Source organism: Pleurodeles waltl, chromosome 7, assembly GCF_031143425.1.
Source record: "Pleurodeles waltl isolate 20211129_DDA chromosome 7, aPleWal1.hap1.20221129, whole genome shotgun sequence".
NCBI classification, from domain to species: Eukaryota; Metazoa; Chordata; class Amphibia; order Caudata; family Salamandridae; genus Pleurodeles; species Pleurodeles waltl.
The window spans coordinates 1,249,860,207-1,249,879,966 of NC_090446.1; the positions used below are offsets into that span (position 1 = coordinate 1,249,860,207).

Consider the following 19,760-nt stretch of genomic DNA (forward strand, 5'->3'; position numbering starts at 1 on the left):
CTACAAATCTGTGTTTCAGAGCACCAAGAGCTTAAATATTTTTTTACCGTATTTGCTTCCAATAATTTAATTCATCTTTTTACCTAAGGACCAATTTATGGATTAGTTTATGACTACAGAAACCGTACAGTACTGCATTATAAAAACATTTGGTAACAGCATTTTGTCAATATTGTTCTAACTCTGAAACTCTCACAGCAATATGGAGAGGTAGAATAGAAAAGATGTATATCGTGGAAATGCACAAATCTTGGAAGTGATGGTATCATCTGCTTTATGTAATTGTTAAATATGTGCATTTTTGTTTTGCAGTCGTTCCATTGGTAGACGTCGACTGACTTTGGCAGCAGTCATCACTCTCCTTCCATTTGTGTCTTGGCTCTACATTTATGTTAATAAGGAGATGCGCAAATCATGGCCGAGTCACTGCAAAACGGTGATCTGACATACGAATAAATAAGAAGTAAGCATGCCTGCCTCGCATTAGGAGTGTAAACAGACCAAGATTTACAAAATCTCTGTGTTATTACAAAGTGATGTAAAATTATGCAAAAGGATGCATTGGTATCTTTAGAACAAAAGGTATTATGTTTTGGAAAGGTGTCCCTTTTTCAGCGTCACTACCCCCTCATGCTGCTTTTTGTTGCTTCGCTTAAAGGGGGGTTTACTTGGGTGTTAGTTGGACAGATCAACGCAACCACCCATAGGTTTTGGGTCCCATAGCCTGGTCTACTGATATGGCTAGGCCAGGGTTTATATAAAAAACTAATGTGTCCTTGAAGCAGACACTAATAAGGAATACCGTTTTCATTTTTTTTTTTAAACCTGCAGTGTGGGACTCCTCTATTTCTAGACATAGGAATTTGTACTGGAAAGGTATTCTACTGGTACAAATCCCAGGCTAGACAATGTATACTGAGTTCTACTCACCCACGCCAGCTTTTTTAAAAGCAACTTCACAGGGGCTAACAGCAGCAGCATGCCAATCCTAGAAGATATGGCTCTGCACCGTGTTTCCCCTCCTTACTCAAAGCAGCTTTAAATCCCCCAAGACAGCACAGGGGATTACGAGTCCCCCCTCCAGCCAGCCTTTTCATGGCGGTATGAACCACCATGAAAAGGCTGGCGGAAAGGGGAGTCGCGGGGCCCCTACCACGGCCCCATGGAACTTTTCACCGTCTGCACCCGTCGCATAGCCGCAACACCGCCAGCTCCATTTGGAGCTGGCTCCCGTGTTGCGGACGAGATCCCCACTGGGCCGGTGGACGGAAACTAGATCTCCAAATAGCCACCGCGGGAGTGCGGCCGCGCATGGGTTTCAACTTGGCAGGCGGTGTTTGCCACCCGCCAAAGTTGAAATGAGGGCCTAAATTTGCTATTATTGTTTAACGGTAAAAGTAATGGAGTCCAATGAAAAAATGGTGGAGAGCTGTTCCCCACCGACTTGCACATGCAGAGTTCAGCTTTTAGGTGTTTATTAGACAAGCAAGCAGTCGACCACAGAAATGGGTGTATGTATGTGTATGTATATATATTACCTAGTGGCGTAGTTATAGTTAGAATCATGTTTCCACAGAAAAAGCTCTTTTTGAGTTGCCTATATCTTTGGCACTGTTGGAAGAAACTTCACAAAAATTTTCAAAAAAAGTGGCCTGATTGCGCAGGGAAAGTTCTTCGGGTGATCCATCAAGCAGGGGCCGAGAAAAAAGGGGCTAAAAAAATGTTGCGTTTCCCATGTTAATTCCTGTAGGACCTTGAGACACAACTACATACCGAACCACTGGACAGATTTACACCAAATGTGGCAGAAAGCTAGCTGTCTGTATGCAGATCACACTTTTACTTATTTGGTGTAACTCAGTTTAATAATTTTGGAGATATTAAAGGGAAAATACATTTGTATTTCTAGGGACGCAGATCCTTCACGAAAAAAGACGAGCTTGTGCAGGGAAATGCAAAGCTCTGGCGGCCAAAACTTCAAACCAGGAAGTGTTGGCTGCCACCTTGGGACTCAGCTTCAGCTGAGTCACAGGAAAAAAGTACATTAAAAAAGGGGGGGGGGGGCAGGCGGGGGGGTGTTAGAGACTACCTAGCCCCTTAGCTCTGGTGAAAGGGGGGAGGTCCCAGAGGGACCCTCCCAGAGCCAAAAAGCATTTTTTACATTATTTTATTGCCGCAAATTAGCTAAATTCGTGAATTTGCAACACCTTTAAAAAATTTTTTTAAAAACGCAGGCTCCCTTGCTTGTTTTTTTATAGGCCCCTGGGTGACCCAGGACCACGGGGGCATTCACAATTTTGTGTCTCCATTTTGGATCCCCAAACCCTGGGGATCACCACCTCCCCAGGGCTATGTGCATGTTGGAGGGGGCCATAACCACCCCCCCCCCCCCCCCCCACCATGGAGCTAATATTGGCCCTGGGGACCGCCACCACTCATGGCCGAAATCCTGCTATGTCCCGGGGTACCCACCCCCGGGACATAGCTGTTTGAGGTGGGTTGGCTGCAGCTTCACAGCAAACACACTGCTGTTTGACTGCGGGATCTTTCAAACAGGTACCACTGCCAAACAGCAGAGCTTTATCTCTGTTCCCGGCACACGTGTGTGCCACTCTGGTCCAAAAGAATCTGCCCACTCCAATCCAGAACAATCTGCTACATTCCAATCTGCCCTATCTTAAACAATCTGCTCCACCACAATCTGCTGCACTCCAAAACAATTTGCCCTACTGTAATCCACAACAATCTGCCCCACTCGAGTCTATCTAACTCCAATCTGACCTACTTTAATCCAAAACAACCTGCCTCACTCCAATTAAAACTTTCGATCTGTCTGGAATCCACCCCACTCCAATCTGTACCATTCCAATCCAAAACAATCTGCCCCACTCCAGTGTGCCCCACTTCAATTCATAACAATCTGTCCCGCTCCAATCCGCCCCAGTCCAATCCACAACAATTTGCCAAACTCCAATCCAAAATCAATGTGCCCCAGTCCAATCTGCCGCACTCCAATCCAAAGCAGTTTGCCCCAGTCCAAATTGCCCCACTTCAATCCAAAAACAACCCGCCCCACTCCAACCTGCCCGACTCAAACCTGCCCCACTCCACCCTACCCCACTTCAGTCCAAAACAACCCACTCAAATCCAATCCACCTCACCTCCCCCCCAAATCCAATGCACTCTGCTCCATTCCAATTCACCCCATTACTATCCACCACAATTTACCCCACTCCAATCCAGTCCGCCCCACCAGTCCAATCCACTGCAATCCAGCCCAGTCCAATCTACCTCACTCCAATCCAGTACACCTCACTCCCAATCCATTACACCCTAATCCACCCCACCCCACTCCAGTCCAGTCTATCCTACTCCAGTACAATCCACCCCAGCTCCAGTCTGATCCACCCCACTCCAATCCAACCCACCCTACTCCAATCCAATCCAGTCCACCCCACTCCAATCCATTCCACCCCACTCCAATCCATTCCACCCCACTCCAATCCAGTTCACCCCACCCCACTCCAATTCACCCCACTCCAATCCATTCCACCCCACTCCCATCAAGTCCAACCCATCTGCTCCAATCCAGTCAAGTCCACAGCTACCCAATCCACCCCACTCCAATCTACCCAGTCATCCCACTCCAGTACAATCCAATTTAAGCTATCCCACTCCAGTCCAGTCAGCCCACATTATTCCACCACACTACATTCCAGTCCACCCCGCTCCAAACCATGTTCATCTACCCCACTTCAATCCAGTCCACCCCTCTCCAGTTAATCCACCTCACACCAATCCACTCCAATCCACCCCACCTCATACCATACCAATCCAACTCACTCCAATTCATCCCACTCCGGACATCCCCACTCCAATCCTTCCCACTCCAGTCCAATCCGCCACAGTCCACTCCACTGTAATCCACCCCAGTCCAATTTACCCCAATCAGTCCAATCCACCCCACCCCTATCCAGTCCACCCCACCCATATCCAGTCTACCCCGATCCACCACACTCAGTCCAATCCACAGCACTCAACCCAATCAACTCTATTACACCCCACCCACCCTAATCCGATCCACCCGCTCCAATTCACCACACCTCAATAAACCTCACCTCAGTGCAGTCCACCCCACCCCATTCCGATCTGCCCATCCCATTGTAACCCACCCCAATCCACCCCCTCCAATTTACCCCCACCTATCTCACTTCAGTCTACTCCACTCCACTCCAATCCTCCTTACTCTACTTCAATATAACCCAAACCACCCCACCCCAGTTCAGTCCTCTGCACTCCAATTCATTCAGCCTACCCCACTCCAATCCACTCTATTCCAGTACACCCCACTACAGATCACCCCAATGCAATCTACCTCACCCAATTTCAGTCCACCCAATCCAATTCATCCACCCCACCTCAATGCATTCCACCCTAATCCAATCCATACCTATGCAGCCCACCACACCAAACCCAATCAGCCCCACCCCATTTCAATCCACTCCAATCCACCCCACCCACTCACTCCAATTAACCACTCTCTACTCTAGTCCACCCAGTGTATCCCAGTCTAATACACGCCACCTTATCTCAGTTCAGCCCACCTCACTCCAATCAATACAGCCTGCCCCACTCTGATACATCTGGTGTACCCAATCAAATCCACCCAAGTCCAGTTCATTCAACCCCACTCCGAATCAATCCACCCCAATCCAAAACAATCCACCCCACTCCAGTCCACCCCACTCAACCCTGCTGCAATCCATTGAATCCAATCCACCCCACTTCAGTCCAATCTGCCTCACTCCAGTCCAATGTAATCCACCCCACCCACCCACTCCATCCCAACCCAGCCCTATCACTCCAATCCAAACCATCCACGCCAATCCTATCTACCTCACCCCATTTACCTCACCCCATTTCAGCCCACCCCTCCCATCTAATCCACCCTACACCAATCCTAACCACACCAATCCACCCTATTCTGCCCCCTAATCCAATTCCCCCACTCTTCCCCATATCCAGTCCACCCCACTACCTCAATTAACTCTACCCCATTCCACCCCACTCTACGACACTCTCTGCCACTGGACTCTACTCCGCCGTGCGACACTCTTCTCCTCCTACTCCACTCTAAAACATTCCAACAAATCCACTCTGCAACACCGAACTCCCCCACTCCACTCTGACACTCCACACCAGTAACTTTCAGCCATGCTGAACAGCAGCCACACCGGTGTGCAACATGGTAAAACACTGCCAAAGCCTATCTCTTGTATAAGCAAGACCCATTGACTTTGCCAATACTTGTTTTATGTAACTGCCAGAAATATGTGTTTATCTTTTTGGAAATCATAACAGTGCATCTTTAACCCTCCAACGTGTGTATTAATTAATGTATATTGCTAAAAATCTTTTTTCAGTCTGTCTAAGGACATCATATGTGTGCTAGAACATGTGATCGCAAACACGAGAATGCAGAAAGTGGCCTTCAGTGGTACATAGTTATTTTACAATGTGTCTTTTTTATTCTTTCGTCATCTAAAAAGTAGCTTTGCTTCACGATCAAACAAAAGGGCTTCCTAGACACAAATGCACCCCTCAACACTTCCATTGACGTCCTCACAGCGCAAACTACAGCAGCAAACACATCTATCACCACAACAAGGACCATAGCAGTATTAGAAGCTGTCATGACAGCAGTGACCACAGCTGCCACCGTAGCAGACTTACTGCTAGTACACCAGGTGCAACAGAAACAAATTTGAACTACAACAGAGGCTACACCAGTGACTAAAGCTGGTACCATGGCAGGGAAAATTGCAGCACCAACCAGTGATAGCCCAGCCTCCAACACCACAGGAAATAACAGCTGTCACATCAACAAAGGGAGAGAATGTAGCCTTATGGTAGAGCTGCTGAGGCCCGGAGTCGGCGCAACATCCTGTGATTCCGGAAACATCACTTACTCTTGTCCTGCCTAAAAAAATGAATCTGACCTTCTGTAATGTAACTGGTGCTTACGTAAACGAATCCAGTGTCCTTGGGTCAAGTTTATAAAACTGCAAAAATACATTTAAAAAAAAAAACTAATTCTGATGCAGTTACAGCAGTGAACAGTGCCGCAAAGATAAGAGACCACTTCTGCCACTGAAGCAGGCACCAGAGGAGTGGCACACCTACAAAAGCTGTTACCACAGAAGCAGAAACAACGGTAATAGTAGTGTCTATCACAGCATCAATACAAGTTGTGATTGCAGCCACCACAGTAGCAAAAACAGCTGTGACAATAGTGGGGACAACAGTTGGCACAACAGCATGGACCACAGAAGCAAACAGCAGTCAACAGCACACCAAATACCACAATAGTCAGGGGTAGCAGCCACAATAACAGCAAGGTAGGAATAAGAGCAATGTGCACTGAGGAAAAAAAGTGGTAAGTGGCAGGCTAGAATAAATCTCGGTCACTCGTAGTACCTCTGGCTGACATGGCACAAATAGGCTACGGCAATGTATGCATGCTTTTGTTTCCAGGAATTAAATAATTAAAGCTAGACCAATCACTTTGCTAGTGCTTGTTGCTTATTGGAGAACACATTTACCTGTCTGTCTCTCTGACTGCAGATATGCCTCCCATCGCATTTCTTTGCCCTGGGCAAAAGCATAAGAAAGGTCAAATTAGGAATTGATTATTAATTCTACATGTTTTTGCATTGTCTGTTTCAAACAGATGAAGGCAACTAACACACCATTCTTTGTAATGTGGGTCAGTCCTGTATAAAGGCGCACCACAAGCAGTGGTGAGTATTCTGAGAAACCTCCTGGAGAAATGTTTTACATTATTGTTCCATAGCCATCCTGAGTGTAACCAATCTCAAAACCTAAGAATGCAGATGTGAGTGAAACAAATAGTCTTCTTTGTCCGGATTTCTCTCCCTCCAATCGTTGTTTAAATACAAGGTATGTGTGACTCCCTTCTAAGGTTTGCACCCTCCCTCTGGATTTATCCCCATTATGGGAATGGTCAATTGAAAATCACCTCCAATAATCTGTAACATTAGGAGCTTCCTCTTACCATTCCTGTAGCTTGTGGAGAAAGGCAAGCTTTGGAGGGCATATATGCTACAATAATAATGCCTTCTTCATTCCTTCTTTTATAGAATGACATGCATTAATTATTCTAGATTGTTAGGCTGGGAATCCGTGGTGTTTTTTAAAAGCAAAAGATATTGTTAAAATGGTGATTGTTGTTGTTGGAAATCAGGTTACTGGTTGAATGCGGTGACTCCTTACTGAAGCAAGAACCACAATATCTGTCAGGGTGAAACACAAGAAAATCCCAAATTAACCTGTGCTGATTCTCTGGGAGCTTGGCACAAAGGTGTCAGGCTTAACTTAGAGGCAATGTGTAAAGTATTTATGCAGCACTTCAAACAGTAATAAAGTGAAAGAACACCACAAAAACAATCTCACACCAATTTAGAACAATAGCTTAAAATTGAATAAATTATTTGAGACCAAAACAACAAAAATCCAGTGATATTTTTTTAAAGAGTTCAGGTAAGTAACGCACCGAAAAGCACAAAGTGCCACTCACGGTTATCTGGTTGTGGGAGACATGTGAAAGTCACAACATCAAGTCAACTGCAATGGAGAGCGAGTTGAATACAGGGACCATGTTAGTCCCACTTAAAGAGTTAGGCAAACCATAGCATATGAGGCACTCATTATCGTAATGTATATATTAAACAATCAATATCAAATCTCTATAAGAACATTTATTTTGATCATGTAAAAAATGCACCAGTACAGTCCAATACCATAATTTCAATATAGAGTTCATTCAGATAAAGAGAGGCGTCTTGATTCTTTAGCGTGATTCACCAGTCTGTGTTTTATTTTTTCAACTCGACAGAAGCCTCTGCCCTATCCTCGACCTGAGCGTTCTCAACTTCTTCCTGAAGAAGTTCAAGATGCTCATGCTTGCTCAGATTCTTTATGTCCTGGACACGGGAGACTGAATGGTTGCATTGGACTTGCAGGACACATACTTCCTCATTCCCATCCTGGCTGCCCACAGATGCCACCTGCTTTTGATAGTTGGCCAAGAGCATTTTCAGTTCACTGTGCTCCCATTTGATCTTACCAGCATCCCTTTGGTGTTCACTGAGGTAATGGCCGTGGTTGCAGCACACTTGAGGAGGTCAAGGGCTATAGTATTCCCCTACCTCGACGATTGCCTGTTGAAGGCGATCTCGGTCGAGGAAGTTCTCTCTCACTTCCAGACTACAGCGAACCTCCTTTACTTGCTGACATTCACTATGAACCTGCCGAAGTTAAAGCTGACTCCTCTCAGACAATATCTTTCATCGGAGCTGTCCTGGACACAGTGCAGTTTCAAGCCTATCTTCCTGAATGGTGAGTCTAGGATATTCAGGCTATGATACCAATGTTTCAGCCTCTATCCTCAGTTTCATGGCCTCCTGCATCCTGCTAGTGACTCATGCCTGTTGGCATATGAGAGCTCTGCAGTGGGATCTGAAGGTCCAGTGGTTGCAGCATCAGGGGAATCTTTCCAACTTGGTCTAGATCTCGGAGGGAACTGCAAAAGATTTTCAGTGGTCACTAAAGAACCAGGATTGGGTCAGTGGCATGCCCCTCTCCCTTCCACAACCAGTGCTGACTGTAGTGACAGATACTTCACTCCTCAGCTAGGGCAGCCACATGGGGGAGGTGGAGATCAGAGGTCTATGATGAAATCCAGGCTCCACATCAATTTTCCGGAGCTTCAGGCGCTTCAACTCACATTGAAGACCTTCCTTTGCTGAGTGGAAGGCTGGTGAAGATATTCACGGATAACACTGCCTACCTTTTGTACCCCACCACATCCTACTAAAGAGGAGAGACTCCTCCACCTGAACCTGAAAAGAGCGTTTTTATTCTACCTTGATCGTACTAAAGAGTTCCAGATGGGCGATCAACTCTTTGTAGGATACGTCGGTGTCAAGAAAGGGAAAGCAGTGCAGAAATGTACCATCTCATGATGGATAGGACTCTTGATCAAAATTTGCTATGCATTGGCCAAGAAGCAGCCTCAAGAAGGCTTGCGTGCTCATTCCACCAGAGCCAAAGCTGTGACCACTGTGTTAGCTGGCAGAGTCCCTGTCCTGCACATTTGTCAAGCAGCCATGTGGGGGTCTCTGCACACGTTCACCAAACACTACTGGCTAGACAGTTAGGTCCATTGTGATGGGCATTTTGCCCATTCGGTCCTGCAGGATTTTCTAGTATAATCTGTTTCCCAGCCCCGCCTCCAGCGAGGTATTAGTTGGTTATCTATTCTAAGGTAAGGTATTGCGGCTCAAAGTCTCTATTAGATGAACAAGTTACTTACCTTTAGAAACGCCTTATCTGGTAGAGACTCTATCTAGCTGCAGATTCCTTACCAACCCTTCCATCCTCCCCACTCTGCAAACGGATTACAGTGATAGGGTTACGCTTCTTAAGGGCCCTAGACATCCACAACAGTGATCAGAGTTCTTCGTGGCTCCCTGCTTCTGGTGTGGAAAGTTGTGAAAAACGTGCGTCAGCACGCCAGGGTGGCACTTATATAAGCACCACACACGTCACTCCCGATGCAGATGACACCACTCTGAGCTGAACGATGCCACCTAGCGGTGCGCAGGAGTATTGCAGTCTGATGCCTGCAGAAAAATGTGAGGTAAGGAATTTGCGGCTAGGTAGTCTTAACAAAATAAGGTGATACCGAATGTAAGTAAATCTTTCAACTGTATGCATTAACCATGTTTACGTATTCACATTCTTATCATGCAGATAGAGCAGGAGGACATTAACATGTCATTTGAAGCTAAGATGTACTGGTAAAGAACTTTAGAGCAGCGCTAGTAGCAGATGGGCGGCAGCACCGTTCTAAACATGCAGGAAATGCTTTTTTCAGTTCTTTACCTATGAGGTGCCAAGTCAATAGTGGGTAAATAGAGACCTTAGCATACTCATCAGTGTGTCCATTGTTAAACTGGAAAGCATATCGAGGATAGGCTTTGCAGCCGGCTAGTTTAAAAGACCTAAGTACATACATCCAGTGCCTGTAACAGGAGGTTGAATGTCAATCAGTAGGACAAAAGCAGAAAGTATAGACTTCACTGAGGTGTGTTTAAGGGAGTCACTTTACTTGGGATTTCAGAAGCATTTTCTTCATTTTTTTTTTTTTAATCAAGCAATTTTAGGGGGTTGATGGAGATTTGTGGGAAAGGAATTGCAGATCATAGTGGCACACTCTAAGAAGGATTCTGGCACGGTTTTCTTCTTCTTGAGCTAATGGGTACATAAGTTCTCAAGGGAGCTTTGCACACCCAAAGTTTTTATTTTCTAGAAAAAGTATCTAGAACAATTTATATTCCTTGCATCATAGGTCAGGCACGCCATTTTGGAAGTACTTGTAGACCCTATTGGGAGGCATTTCATGGATTTCAGAGCTGGTGTGCTGTGGTCTCAATAGCGAGAGTCAGAAATCAGGAGAGCTGTAGCATATACATGTTGTGTTAAGTCAAGCCAGCCAACCTTTAGAGGGGTTGAGTCATGTGGGATTCCCATTGCCCGTTCTTGATAGGACAAGGCACTGGTCTACGCATTTAAGGCCTGATTCTGGTCTTCATGAGCCAGTCTAATTACATCTAGAATTGTGCGTATATGGCAACATGTAATTCTGTAGGAAATATTAGATCTTGCACTGGCTGCTTTTCAACATCAGCAGAGTGTTCCTAGTCACTTATTTAGGAGGAAATGCATGTTGAATGAGTGTTAAAGGTTCTCAAGAAAAGCAGTTTTATTATACTCAACCACTGTGTGTTTGCTGTTTCAGGTAATACAGCAGCTGATAAATGTAAAGATCCTGCTCACCTGTGTCTTCACAAAACAGAATAAGGATCTGAAGAAGGTTGATCTGAATCACATCACCATATTTATGTCCTAAATCATCTGACTACAGTTTGAAAAAGAGCCATTTAAACAATGACACGTCTACCTTATTGTAAGGCTTCCAATACACACCATAAACGTATCAAGGCCCGGACAACCAACGAGGCGCAAGCCTTTTCAATGCAGAACATCTGCCTATGAAAATCTTCCTCCACAACTTATATCTGGGTTAACATTATGATCATTCTTCTTCTGGCCAGGGAGGTCAGTGGGCATGTTAGATATGTGCTGAGGAACTTCTTCAGATATCCTTAAACACCGCTAGACTGAATTGAAAGCAGATCAGGAAAAGGAGAGATTAACTGTTTACACATAGACGTCTCAATTTGGTCCACATTGTATTAACAGACCACATCATTTGTCAAATGTTCCTTAGGGCCAGATAACAGAATTGTGTTGTTTTACAATTGTTATGTCGTAGATTATGATGGTGTACAGTCAGTAAGCCTCTAACAATTCCAGTCAGGTTGCCACAAGCTTAAACGCCAAAAAAATAAAATCGATAACTATCAGCACGAATTCTCAACTGGTGAGGAATGAAAACTTTAAAGGGCACTGTTCTGGAGATTCTGAATAACACTTTATCAATTCAAGTAGGCATATCAGATTCCAATATTAACAAATAATCATGCAAAAGCTGACAGATGTATTTAGGCTGGTAAGTGAGTGGCTATAATGTGACCTATACTTCCCTAAGTGTGTCACAGAATATCATGCTTTTCAGCTGTTCCGATTAGGTGGTGCAACGTCTGCTTCCCCAATGTAATGCTAACCTTTGTTTAGCAAGCAGTAGGCAATTGCGGTGAATCTACAGGCACTCGTTGGGACATCCTTGATATATCCCAGGAAAGCCATTAAAGAATTTGGTTTAAGCATGGTTTCAATCATGGCAGATATCAGGGAGAGGATTTTCGTCCAGTACGTCTGTACGAGAGAGAGCCGATCCAGGTCAGGTGAATGAAATCGCCATCATCTGCCCTGTGATGGGGTCATTGGAATGTTCACATGGGATCAATTCTGGCCAGGTCACAAGGCATGGTACATGTACAGTAGAGAAATTTATAGTGTACAAGTTTGTGTCTGATTTGAGTAAATAAGCTTTGCTTGGGTGCAACAGAAGCACCAGATCTTCTTGTAATTGATTTACCCGGTCCTGCTTCCATACCCAGGGCTGGACTGGGAACCCAAAGCAGCTCTGGCAATTTTTTTTGCCACACCAGCCTCCATAGGATGCATAGCGTGTGAGCCTGACCACTACGATACGGCTTGGGGAGTTCTCCCCTGAACAAAATTTCACAAAAAATTGAAAAAGGGTGCACTCCACAACATATTTTACATTATATATTCAATTGCATTCGTTTTTAAAGCATAGTAAATGATGACCTTACAGTGCACCAGGATACAGCAATATTTATTGGGGCTCTTCAATAATTCCCTCACTGTCCCCCTCTTACACTGCCTCATATCTCTCCATAGCGCCTTCCTCTCACAGATTTGTTTTATAGCGCCTCTCCTATCAGCATAAGGTGTTGGAACATTTTACACCACACACACACACACACACATACAGAGACAATGGATCAAAGATGTGTAGGTCAGTGTATAGAAAATGTTACATACGACAAAGATGTAGGATTCACATGTCATCCATTCTGGTAGGCATTTTTTATGAGTGCTTAGTCTGGGGAAGCTTAGGGATGACTTTACTAATAACAATTTATTTCTACTCAAACAACCCCTTTTTTAAGCATAATTAGGATAATCAAAGAATGGGTGAAAACATAATTTCCTAAGCTGTACGATGTAGCTCTTTGATGGCAGTTCATAGCTCACTGTGATAGATTATGATTGTAACTTATGAACTGCACAGTGACAAAAGGATTTCTATGACAAAAGCAGTATCTCACTGAGCATTGCACATGAGAAACTGTTCTGTGATCTGCATAGTACACATTCTTTGCAGCAGGCATATTAACCCTCTGCGCTACCTTAGGTGAGTCAAAACTGCCACTACACGAAACCCAGATCTCTCACCCAGAGGTACATTAATCACCAGAATTATCTTGCCACTTTTATTGTTGCCTGACAACTGTTTGATATACAAGGAACCCTGCAGTGCTTTTAAAACTGCTGCACTGCTACAAAACCGGCCCCCTAGCAACAAAAGACCCCCCCCTCCCCCACCCTTCCAGCCTCCCGAAGAAACACCTGATGCCTGGTAGGGACAGTCCTGCCTCGCCTATACAACCCTGATCCTGCTTCATTTCAACACACGTCTGGTACAGTTTGGAGACTAGGCGCACCCCTGTCTGTTGCAGTAATGACTAACGTCAGTGGAGGGAAGTCGTCCAGGGCCAACAGGTAGAAGGGAAGCTGGGCTTTTAATGTGTTGTGTATGTGCTGCTGTATAAAATTATCCATATATGTGGCATCCTCAAAATGAGTAGTCTGAGTGCGTGATGATGTGGCCGTCTGGGAAAAGGTCCCTAATCGTATGTAAATTATAGGTCACTAGAGTACACTGTACCAGTTTTTCATGTGTGAGGGAAGCCAGGGGTTATGTGCCAATGGAAGAGCAGGTTAGTAGAGTGTACCACCACAGAGAAGGCAGCAAAGCTTCCTTCACACCCAGCTAGTAGTGGACAACGTCTGAATATTAGAGGAGTCCATGGGTATACCTTTTGGAAGGATAAAGAGAAGCGGGATACACCCTCCCTGGTCCCTTTCAGGTCTCGCATACGGTAGGTTGGCTTCTTGATGTGCCAATTGTATGCAAATTGGTGTAGCCCTGCAAGGTAATACAACTGTAAATTGGGCACCCTGAACCCCCTTTGCATGTAGGGAGGGTGTCAAGGTGTCCCATTTTATCCCGGGTCTGCATCCTGCCCGAATAAGTCGGGTCAGAAGGCTCTTCCTGGTGGAGAAGAAGCTGTTAGGAAGATTGGTATGTTCATGAATAAAAATAAGAAACGAAGGAGGACCACCATCTTAATCATGACAATAGGGACATGGCCTTGGACAAGGGCAACTTGATCCATAATCCATTTTTAGTGGTCAGTTTGTCAACGGCTGGCCCACAGTTCCACCATCGTATCACCATGTCTTTCTGCCTATGCAGTACAATTTTCAAACAATCAAAAGAGCGTCAAACCCAACAATTATAATGATAAAGTCTCACAATAAAAGTTTTAGAGACCCTCACCCACATTTTCTTGCCAATGGCGTATATGATCCCCACTGGTGTATCCTAAAGGATTGTTTCATTATCTTGTCCCCTACCTGAATGCAGAAATTTTACAGGTAGGTAATACCTCCAGCAGGAGGGACAACATCTAGATGTTGAGTTGGGTGGCATTTGTATGAAAACATGATTAAAATTACCTCCAACTCCTGGGACTACTCTAATATGTTTTGGTGTAGGGGTAAGATTAAAAACAAAAGTGTAAGTGTAAGAGACAAACTACTGACCCTTCCCATCCCACATATTAAAAACTGAGCAGCCATTTCTACCCTGTTAGGTCAAGTGGCTTCTGCCAGGACCTTGCAAAGACAGATCCCTTTATCAAACTCACCGCCTGGCACCTGACCCTAGTGTGTCATCCATGTACATGAAGGACGGGGAGGATACGCTACTTTCAGGCGCTGGGGTGGTGACTTTGACAATAATGTGACAATAAGGCCGCCCTCCTGCTTCCGCAACCTGTTAGGCATTATTAGGCGCATTTTAAGAATATGATAATAATAGAAAATGTCCTTGGAGAACCATAAACATTCTCTGCAAAAGGTATAGAGAATTCTAGGGCATTGTCCCAATGCTTGATAAAGGGATCTGTCTTTGCACGACCCTGACAAAAGCCACATGGGTGAGAGTATAGTAGTATAATAAGAGCAGTGTATCCACAGATCCTCTCTGTTGCCTTCACGAAGGACCATTCCAATGACGTGAATGCCTAAAAGGGCAGCCGCTGCCAGGACATCTGGGAAAATCTGGTTCAGCACCGCAAAGATCATTCACAGATTTATGGGAGCGGACCTGTGGAAGATAAAGCTGGTCTGTGTGGGTGATATGATCTGCTCCATCAAGAGAACCAGCCTTGTTGTGATAACCTTAGCCAGGATTTTATTATCAAGGTTAAGTAATATAAGTGGACGGTATAAGGTGCATAGGTGGGGTGCCTTACCTGGCTTTAAAAGGAGCATGATCGCAGCCTCCCAAAGTGTGGGTGTGAGAACTCCAAAGGCCTCAGCATACATCTCCACGAGATGCAGGGCAAGCTTTTATACACCTAATAAAATGCTCCTGTGAGCGCATCCAGCCCAGGGGCTTCAGAGCCATCAAGGGTGTGTACCACCTGTATTATTTCCTACACAGAGATAGATTCACTCAAGAACTGTCTTTGTCCAGCTGAGGTCCAGACCATTGCGACCTCGGCAGCCCCTCATGTTTCAGGATGCATGCCCCACAAATATAGACCTTAGAGACCTCTCATAACATGCCTTGTGTGGAGACTGAGCCTGTATTAAGTGCAAAGTATTCAACATTGGAGTCGCTGAGCTCTGTATGGAAATCATCTTTGTGGAGAGCGGCAACTGGAAAATGACTTTGTCATTCCATCTCCTTCACAGGATATCTTTATACCATTTGAACCAACAGTGGTCTGACAACATGCGTGGGAGATATGTCACGTTTGCTAGCCACATGTGCTTCATTCATAGAGAAGAATAAATAATCAATGCACGTCCAGATGCCATGAGGTGTGGAACAGAACGTGTACTCCGAGATCGTTGTATTACGTAACCGCTAAGCATCGGCCAAGGTGTAGGTATCAATAATGTCCCAAAATACACACAATGCCCGCAGTTTGCCACCCACACTCGAGCCAGCAGAATCTACTAGTGGATTATGCACCATGTTCAAATCCCTTTCCATGATTACCATGTCAGCCTCTACCCAACCCATATGTGCCTCAAGTTTGTGGTAAAAGTCAGGAGCATCTACATTGGGGCCATAAACTTTAACAAAGAGTACACGTTTGTCCACCAGGATTCCAGAAACAAGAATGTATCTTCCATTAACATCTATGAAACTGTGTATAAAAGGTAAACTACAGTGGATTAGTGTGCACAACCATCGAGAATAGGAGCTGTAGCACATGAAGTATCTATGCCCCCCCCAGGTGGATGCAAGTGTGGATTTGCCTCAGAGTGAGAGATGACTTTCTTGTAGAAATACTATTTTAACACCATGCCGTGTCAGATCACAGATGACTTATTTGCCCTTGCGGGGGTTATTAAGACCCCTAAACTTACATGTCAAGTATGTAAGCTCTGCCACCTGCCCCCTCTAACTGGAGCCGCTGTCATCTAAAGGCGTGCGTGGTCTGGTTTGCACACATGTAGTCAATAGAGTCATTAACAGCCTGATAACAGATAATGAACAACCAAAAAACAAATATGCATACAACGCCCCCACCCCTCACCCAAAGCAGATGACAAGGCATCAGGCAACTTCCATAATAAACAAGAAGAAAACATATATCTTAACTATTAGAAACATGGTGTACACCCCACGGGGGGGCAACACCATGGCAGGCCGGGCTCATTTGAAAGGTGATACCTGAATTTTAAATATCTAGTAATAATGCAGAGCAGTTTTGGGACAAAAAAGACCAAATGTGACAGTAGTAAGGCCCATATTTATACTTTTTGACGCACAACTGCGGCAACGCAGTTGTGCGTCAAAAATTTTACCGCCAGCTAACGCCATTCCAAAGCGCCATGTGGGCGCCGTATTTATTGAATGACGTTAGCCGGCGCTGCGGACTGGTGTGCGTAAAAAAAATGACACACCAGGCAGCGCCGTCGTAGGGGAAAATGGAGGTTGGGTGTCAAAAAATGGGGCAAGTCAGGTCTGAGGCAAAATTTTGGCCTCAACCCGATTTGCGCCATTTTTTTTGACGCCCAACTCTCATTGAAATGACTCCTGTCTTAGCAAAGACAGGAGTCATGCCCCCTTGCCCAATGGCCATACCCAGGGGACTTATGTCCCCTGGGCATGGCCATTGGGCATAGTGGCATGTAGGGGGGCACAAATCAGGCCCCCCTATGCCACAAAAAGAAAAAAAAAAAAAAAACACCTACCTGAACTTACCTTTCTTTCCCTGGGATGGGTCCCTCCATCCTTGGGTGTCCTCCTGGGGTGGGCAAGGGTGGCAGGGGGTGTCCCTGGGGGCATGGGAGGGCACCTCTGGGCTCCTTCCGAGCCCACAGGTCCCTTAACGCCTGCCCTGACCCAGGCGTTAAAAAACGGCGCCCATCAGGCTGGGCGCCGTTTTTTAAGGCCTGCCCCCTCCTGTGCGTCAAAATGATGTCACAGTATAAATATGGGGCACAGGCCTTAAAGTCATTTTTTGGAAGGGAACGCCTACCTTCATATAATTAACGCAAGGCTGGTTCCCCCTTCCAAAAAATGGCGCACATGGTGGAACTTTGACGCCCGCTGCGTCGGACGTCAAAGTATAAATATGGGGCAGGGTTTGCGCCGAATGTGCGTCGAAAATTTTGACGCACATTCGGCGCAAACAGAGCATAAATATGCCCCTAAGTGTTCTGGCAAGCAGCCATCAATGTAGTATGGAGGCTGGGCCTGAAGCATTCAGAGGCATTCCTAGCTCAGACTGTTGGTGAGCGGTATGAGTCTGCAGGAATCACACACAGTTTGCATTCAAGTGTATTGCGGCTGGAGGAGTACTTTCCCATTCAGTGTTGTTAAAAAAAAGTCCACAACTCCTGCCAGGGTACTGAAGATCCGAGCCTTCCAATTATTTTCAACGTGTAGGTGCGCTGGGTGTAACATCTCATATTTCATGCCCTGCTTGCGAGGAACGTTTTTAACGTATGTAAAGTTGCGTCTCACTTCCTGCACCATTAGGGTGAAGTCAGGGATCAGGGTCATAGGGGAACCTTGGAATTGTAGTGGGCCACGTTCCCGAGCTAGAGCAAGGTTGTGTCCTGTCCTTGTAGTGATGAGTGGGTGTGGGGGTGCTCCAGGCAGCAGGCGTGGGTCAGGGAGCTGTGGGCTTGATCCACAACAAATGTGTCTGAAAAGCTCTGTTGTGCAAAAAGTTCTCTGAGAAGGTGCGCCACGAACAGTTCTAGGCAGCCTAAATATGTGGACTCCGACACCCTCATGATCTGTATATTATTGCGGCGTGAACGTACTTCCAAGTCTCCGTTCCTCGCTGTGACGATCTTGAAGATTCTCTCTAGTTTTTTATGAAGTTTCGCAGTTGACATGTTGCTATCTTCCAGCTCCAAGATGCTCCCCTTGGCTCCGTCCAGTCTGGTTGTGTGGTAATCTGTTCTCTCCCCTATGCGATCTAGCTTACTAGTGAGGATGTCAAAAGAGGCATCAATCAAGTGGAATCCTGCTCGAAGTTCAGCCATTATGGCCACAGTGCTGTCTGTGAGGCTACGTACAGCATTCCCAGGTGCACCAACTTCCATGTCAGAGATCGATGTCCAGTGCCTCGAAACTTTGGGTTGGTCAAAAAGGAGCTTACATTGTCTAGGGTCACCCCTTACCTTGGTCCCTCAGAGGTGGTGAAGCAGGGGGGCCCAGGAGCACAAATCATCAGCATACTTTACCCCAATGAAGATGAGGTGTAATATGCGCCTTAGCTCTGACCCCCCTGAAACATTGCAGGAGTGTGATGGTGCACCAAAGGCAACAACCAGCATAAGCAGTCACCTGGAAGCAGCAGGTTGGTGCTGGGGCCCTCAGTGTAGATGTGTTTGGGTAACCCATGGTAAGAAAATATGGGTGGGCGGGAGTCTCTGATCGTACAATGGCACCCATGAGTGAGGGCCTCATTATCCTCCTCTTTCGCCAGGCCAGTGCTTAGTTTGTGCTTGTTGTTTACGGTGTGAAGCACCACCACTTTTTTTTTTTTTTTTAAGAGGTACGAGATGGCTTCAGGATTATGCTGCCTTAGTATTCCGTGTTCACACATTTAATTGCAGCAGCTGCATGTTTAAGAGGGGGGTTTTGGGCACCAACACATTTTTATTTACAAATTAGGCACTGCCCTAGGGCCACACTCACCTCTGTAGTAGTGATCAGGGCAGAGCACACACGGTTGTGGAGGGGCACTCTCCAGTACTCACGCAGGCCCTTTCTGCCCCCTCCATCACATATACCGCCCCAAAGGATGCATGCGGCCAAATGTGACCAGCCACTGGGCTCGCTCACGGCCACATGTTGTAGGCCCAGACTGATTATCAGGTGGGCCGCTTAGTTTCAGGGCTGCTTCACTGATATCCGGAGCGGTACTGTCGCCATGATGCTGGATTCAATTAGGCGGAATTCACCTGTCTTTCAGACTCACCAGTCGGTCATGATGGAATCCCACAGGCCGTTGCCACTGCCTGAATCTTAATTGGATGAGCCGCTCACTTTGGTTCTTCTTCATACAACAGGCCACCTCAGCACCACAGCCCGTACAAAGCTGGGAGTGTGAGGATTCGCCGAGCAGCCCAAAGAGGCTCAATAGCCTCGGCCTCAGGCTCCCCAGCCGCCGCTGTCGCTGTGGGGTCACTGAGGTCTGTTGGGCCACCACACCTGAGGCCAGTTGTCGTTTTCAGGGTTGTCGTGGCCTGTCCAGTAGAGGCAGCCAGGACAGCTGCAGTTAGTAATGGTGGTCCTGCATCTTGGATAGGTCTTGATTTCTTCAAGGTTCAGAAACCTGGCATTCAAGGCCCAC

The 19,760-nt window shown here is 46.0% G+C and overlaps 1 protein-coding gene across 4 annotated transcripts in view; it reads left to right on the top strand.

Moving 5' to 3' along the window:
• The window catches only part of TMEM220 (transmembrane protein 220), a 178,758-nt gene extending 167,241 nt beyond the window's left edge, over nucleotides 1–11,517 (top strand). For all 4 annotated transcript variants that reach the window (XM_069200392.1, XM_069200391.1, XM_069200390.1 and 1 more), the window contains 2 exons: nucleotides 313–463; nucleotides 10,883–11,517. In XM_069200392.1, coding sequence (XP_069056493.1) covers nucleotides 313–445 — 133 coding nt within the window. In that variant the 3' untranslated portion in view covers nucleotides 446–463; nucleotides 10,883–11,517. The remainder of the gene's footprint in view (nucleotides 1–312; nucleotides 464–10,882) is intronic.
• The last annotated feature ends 8,243 nt before the right edge of the window (nucleotides 11,518–19,760 follow it).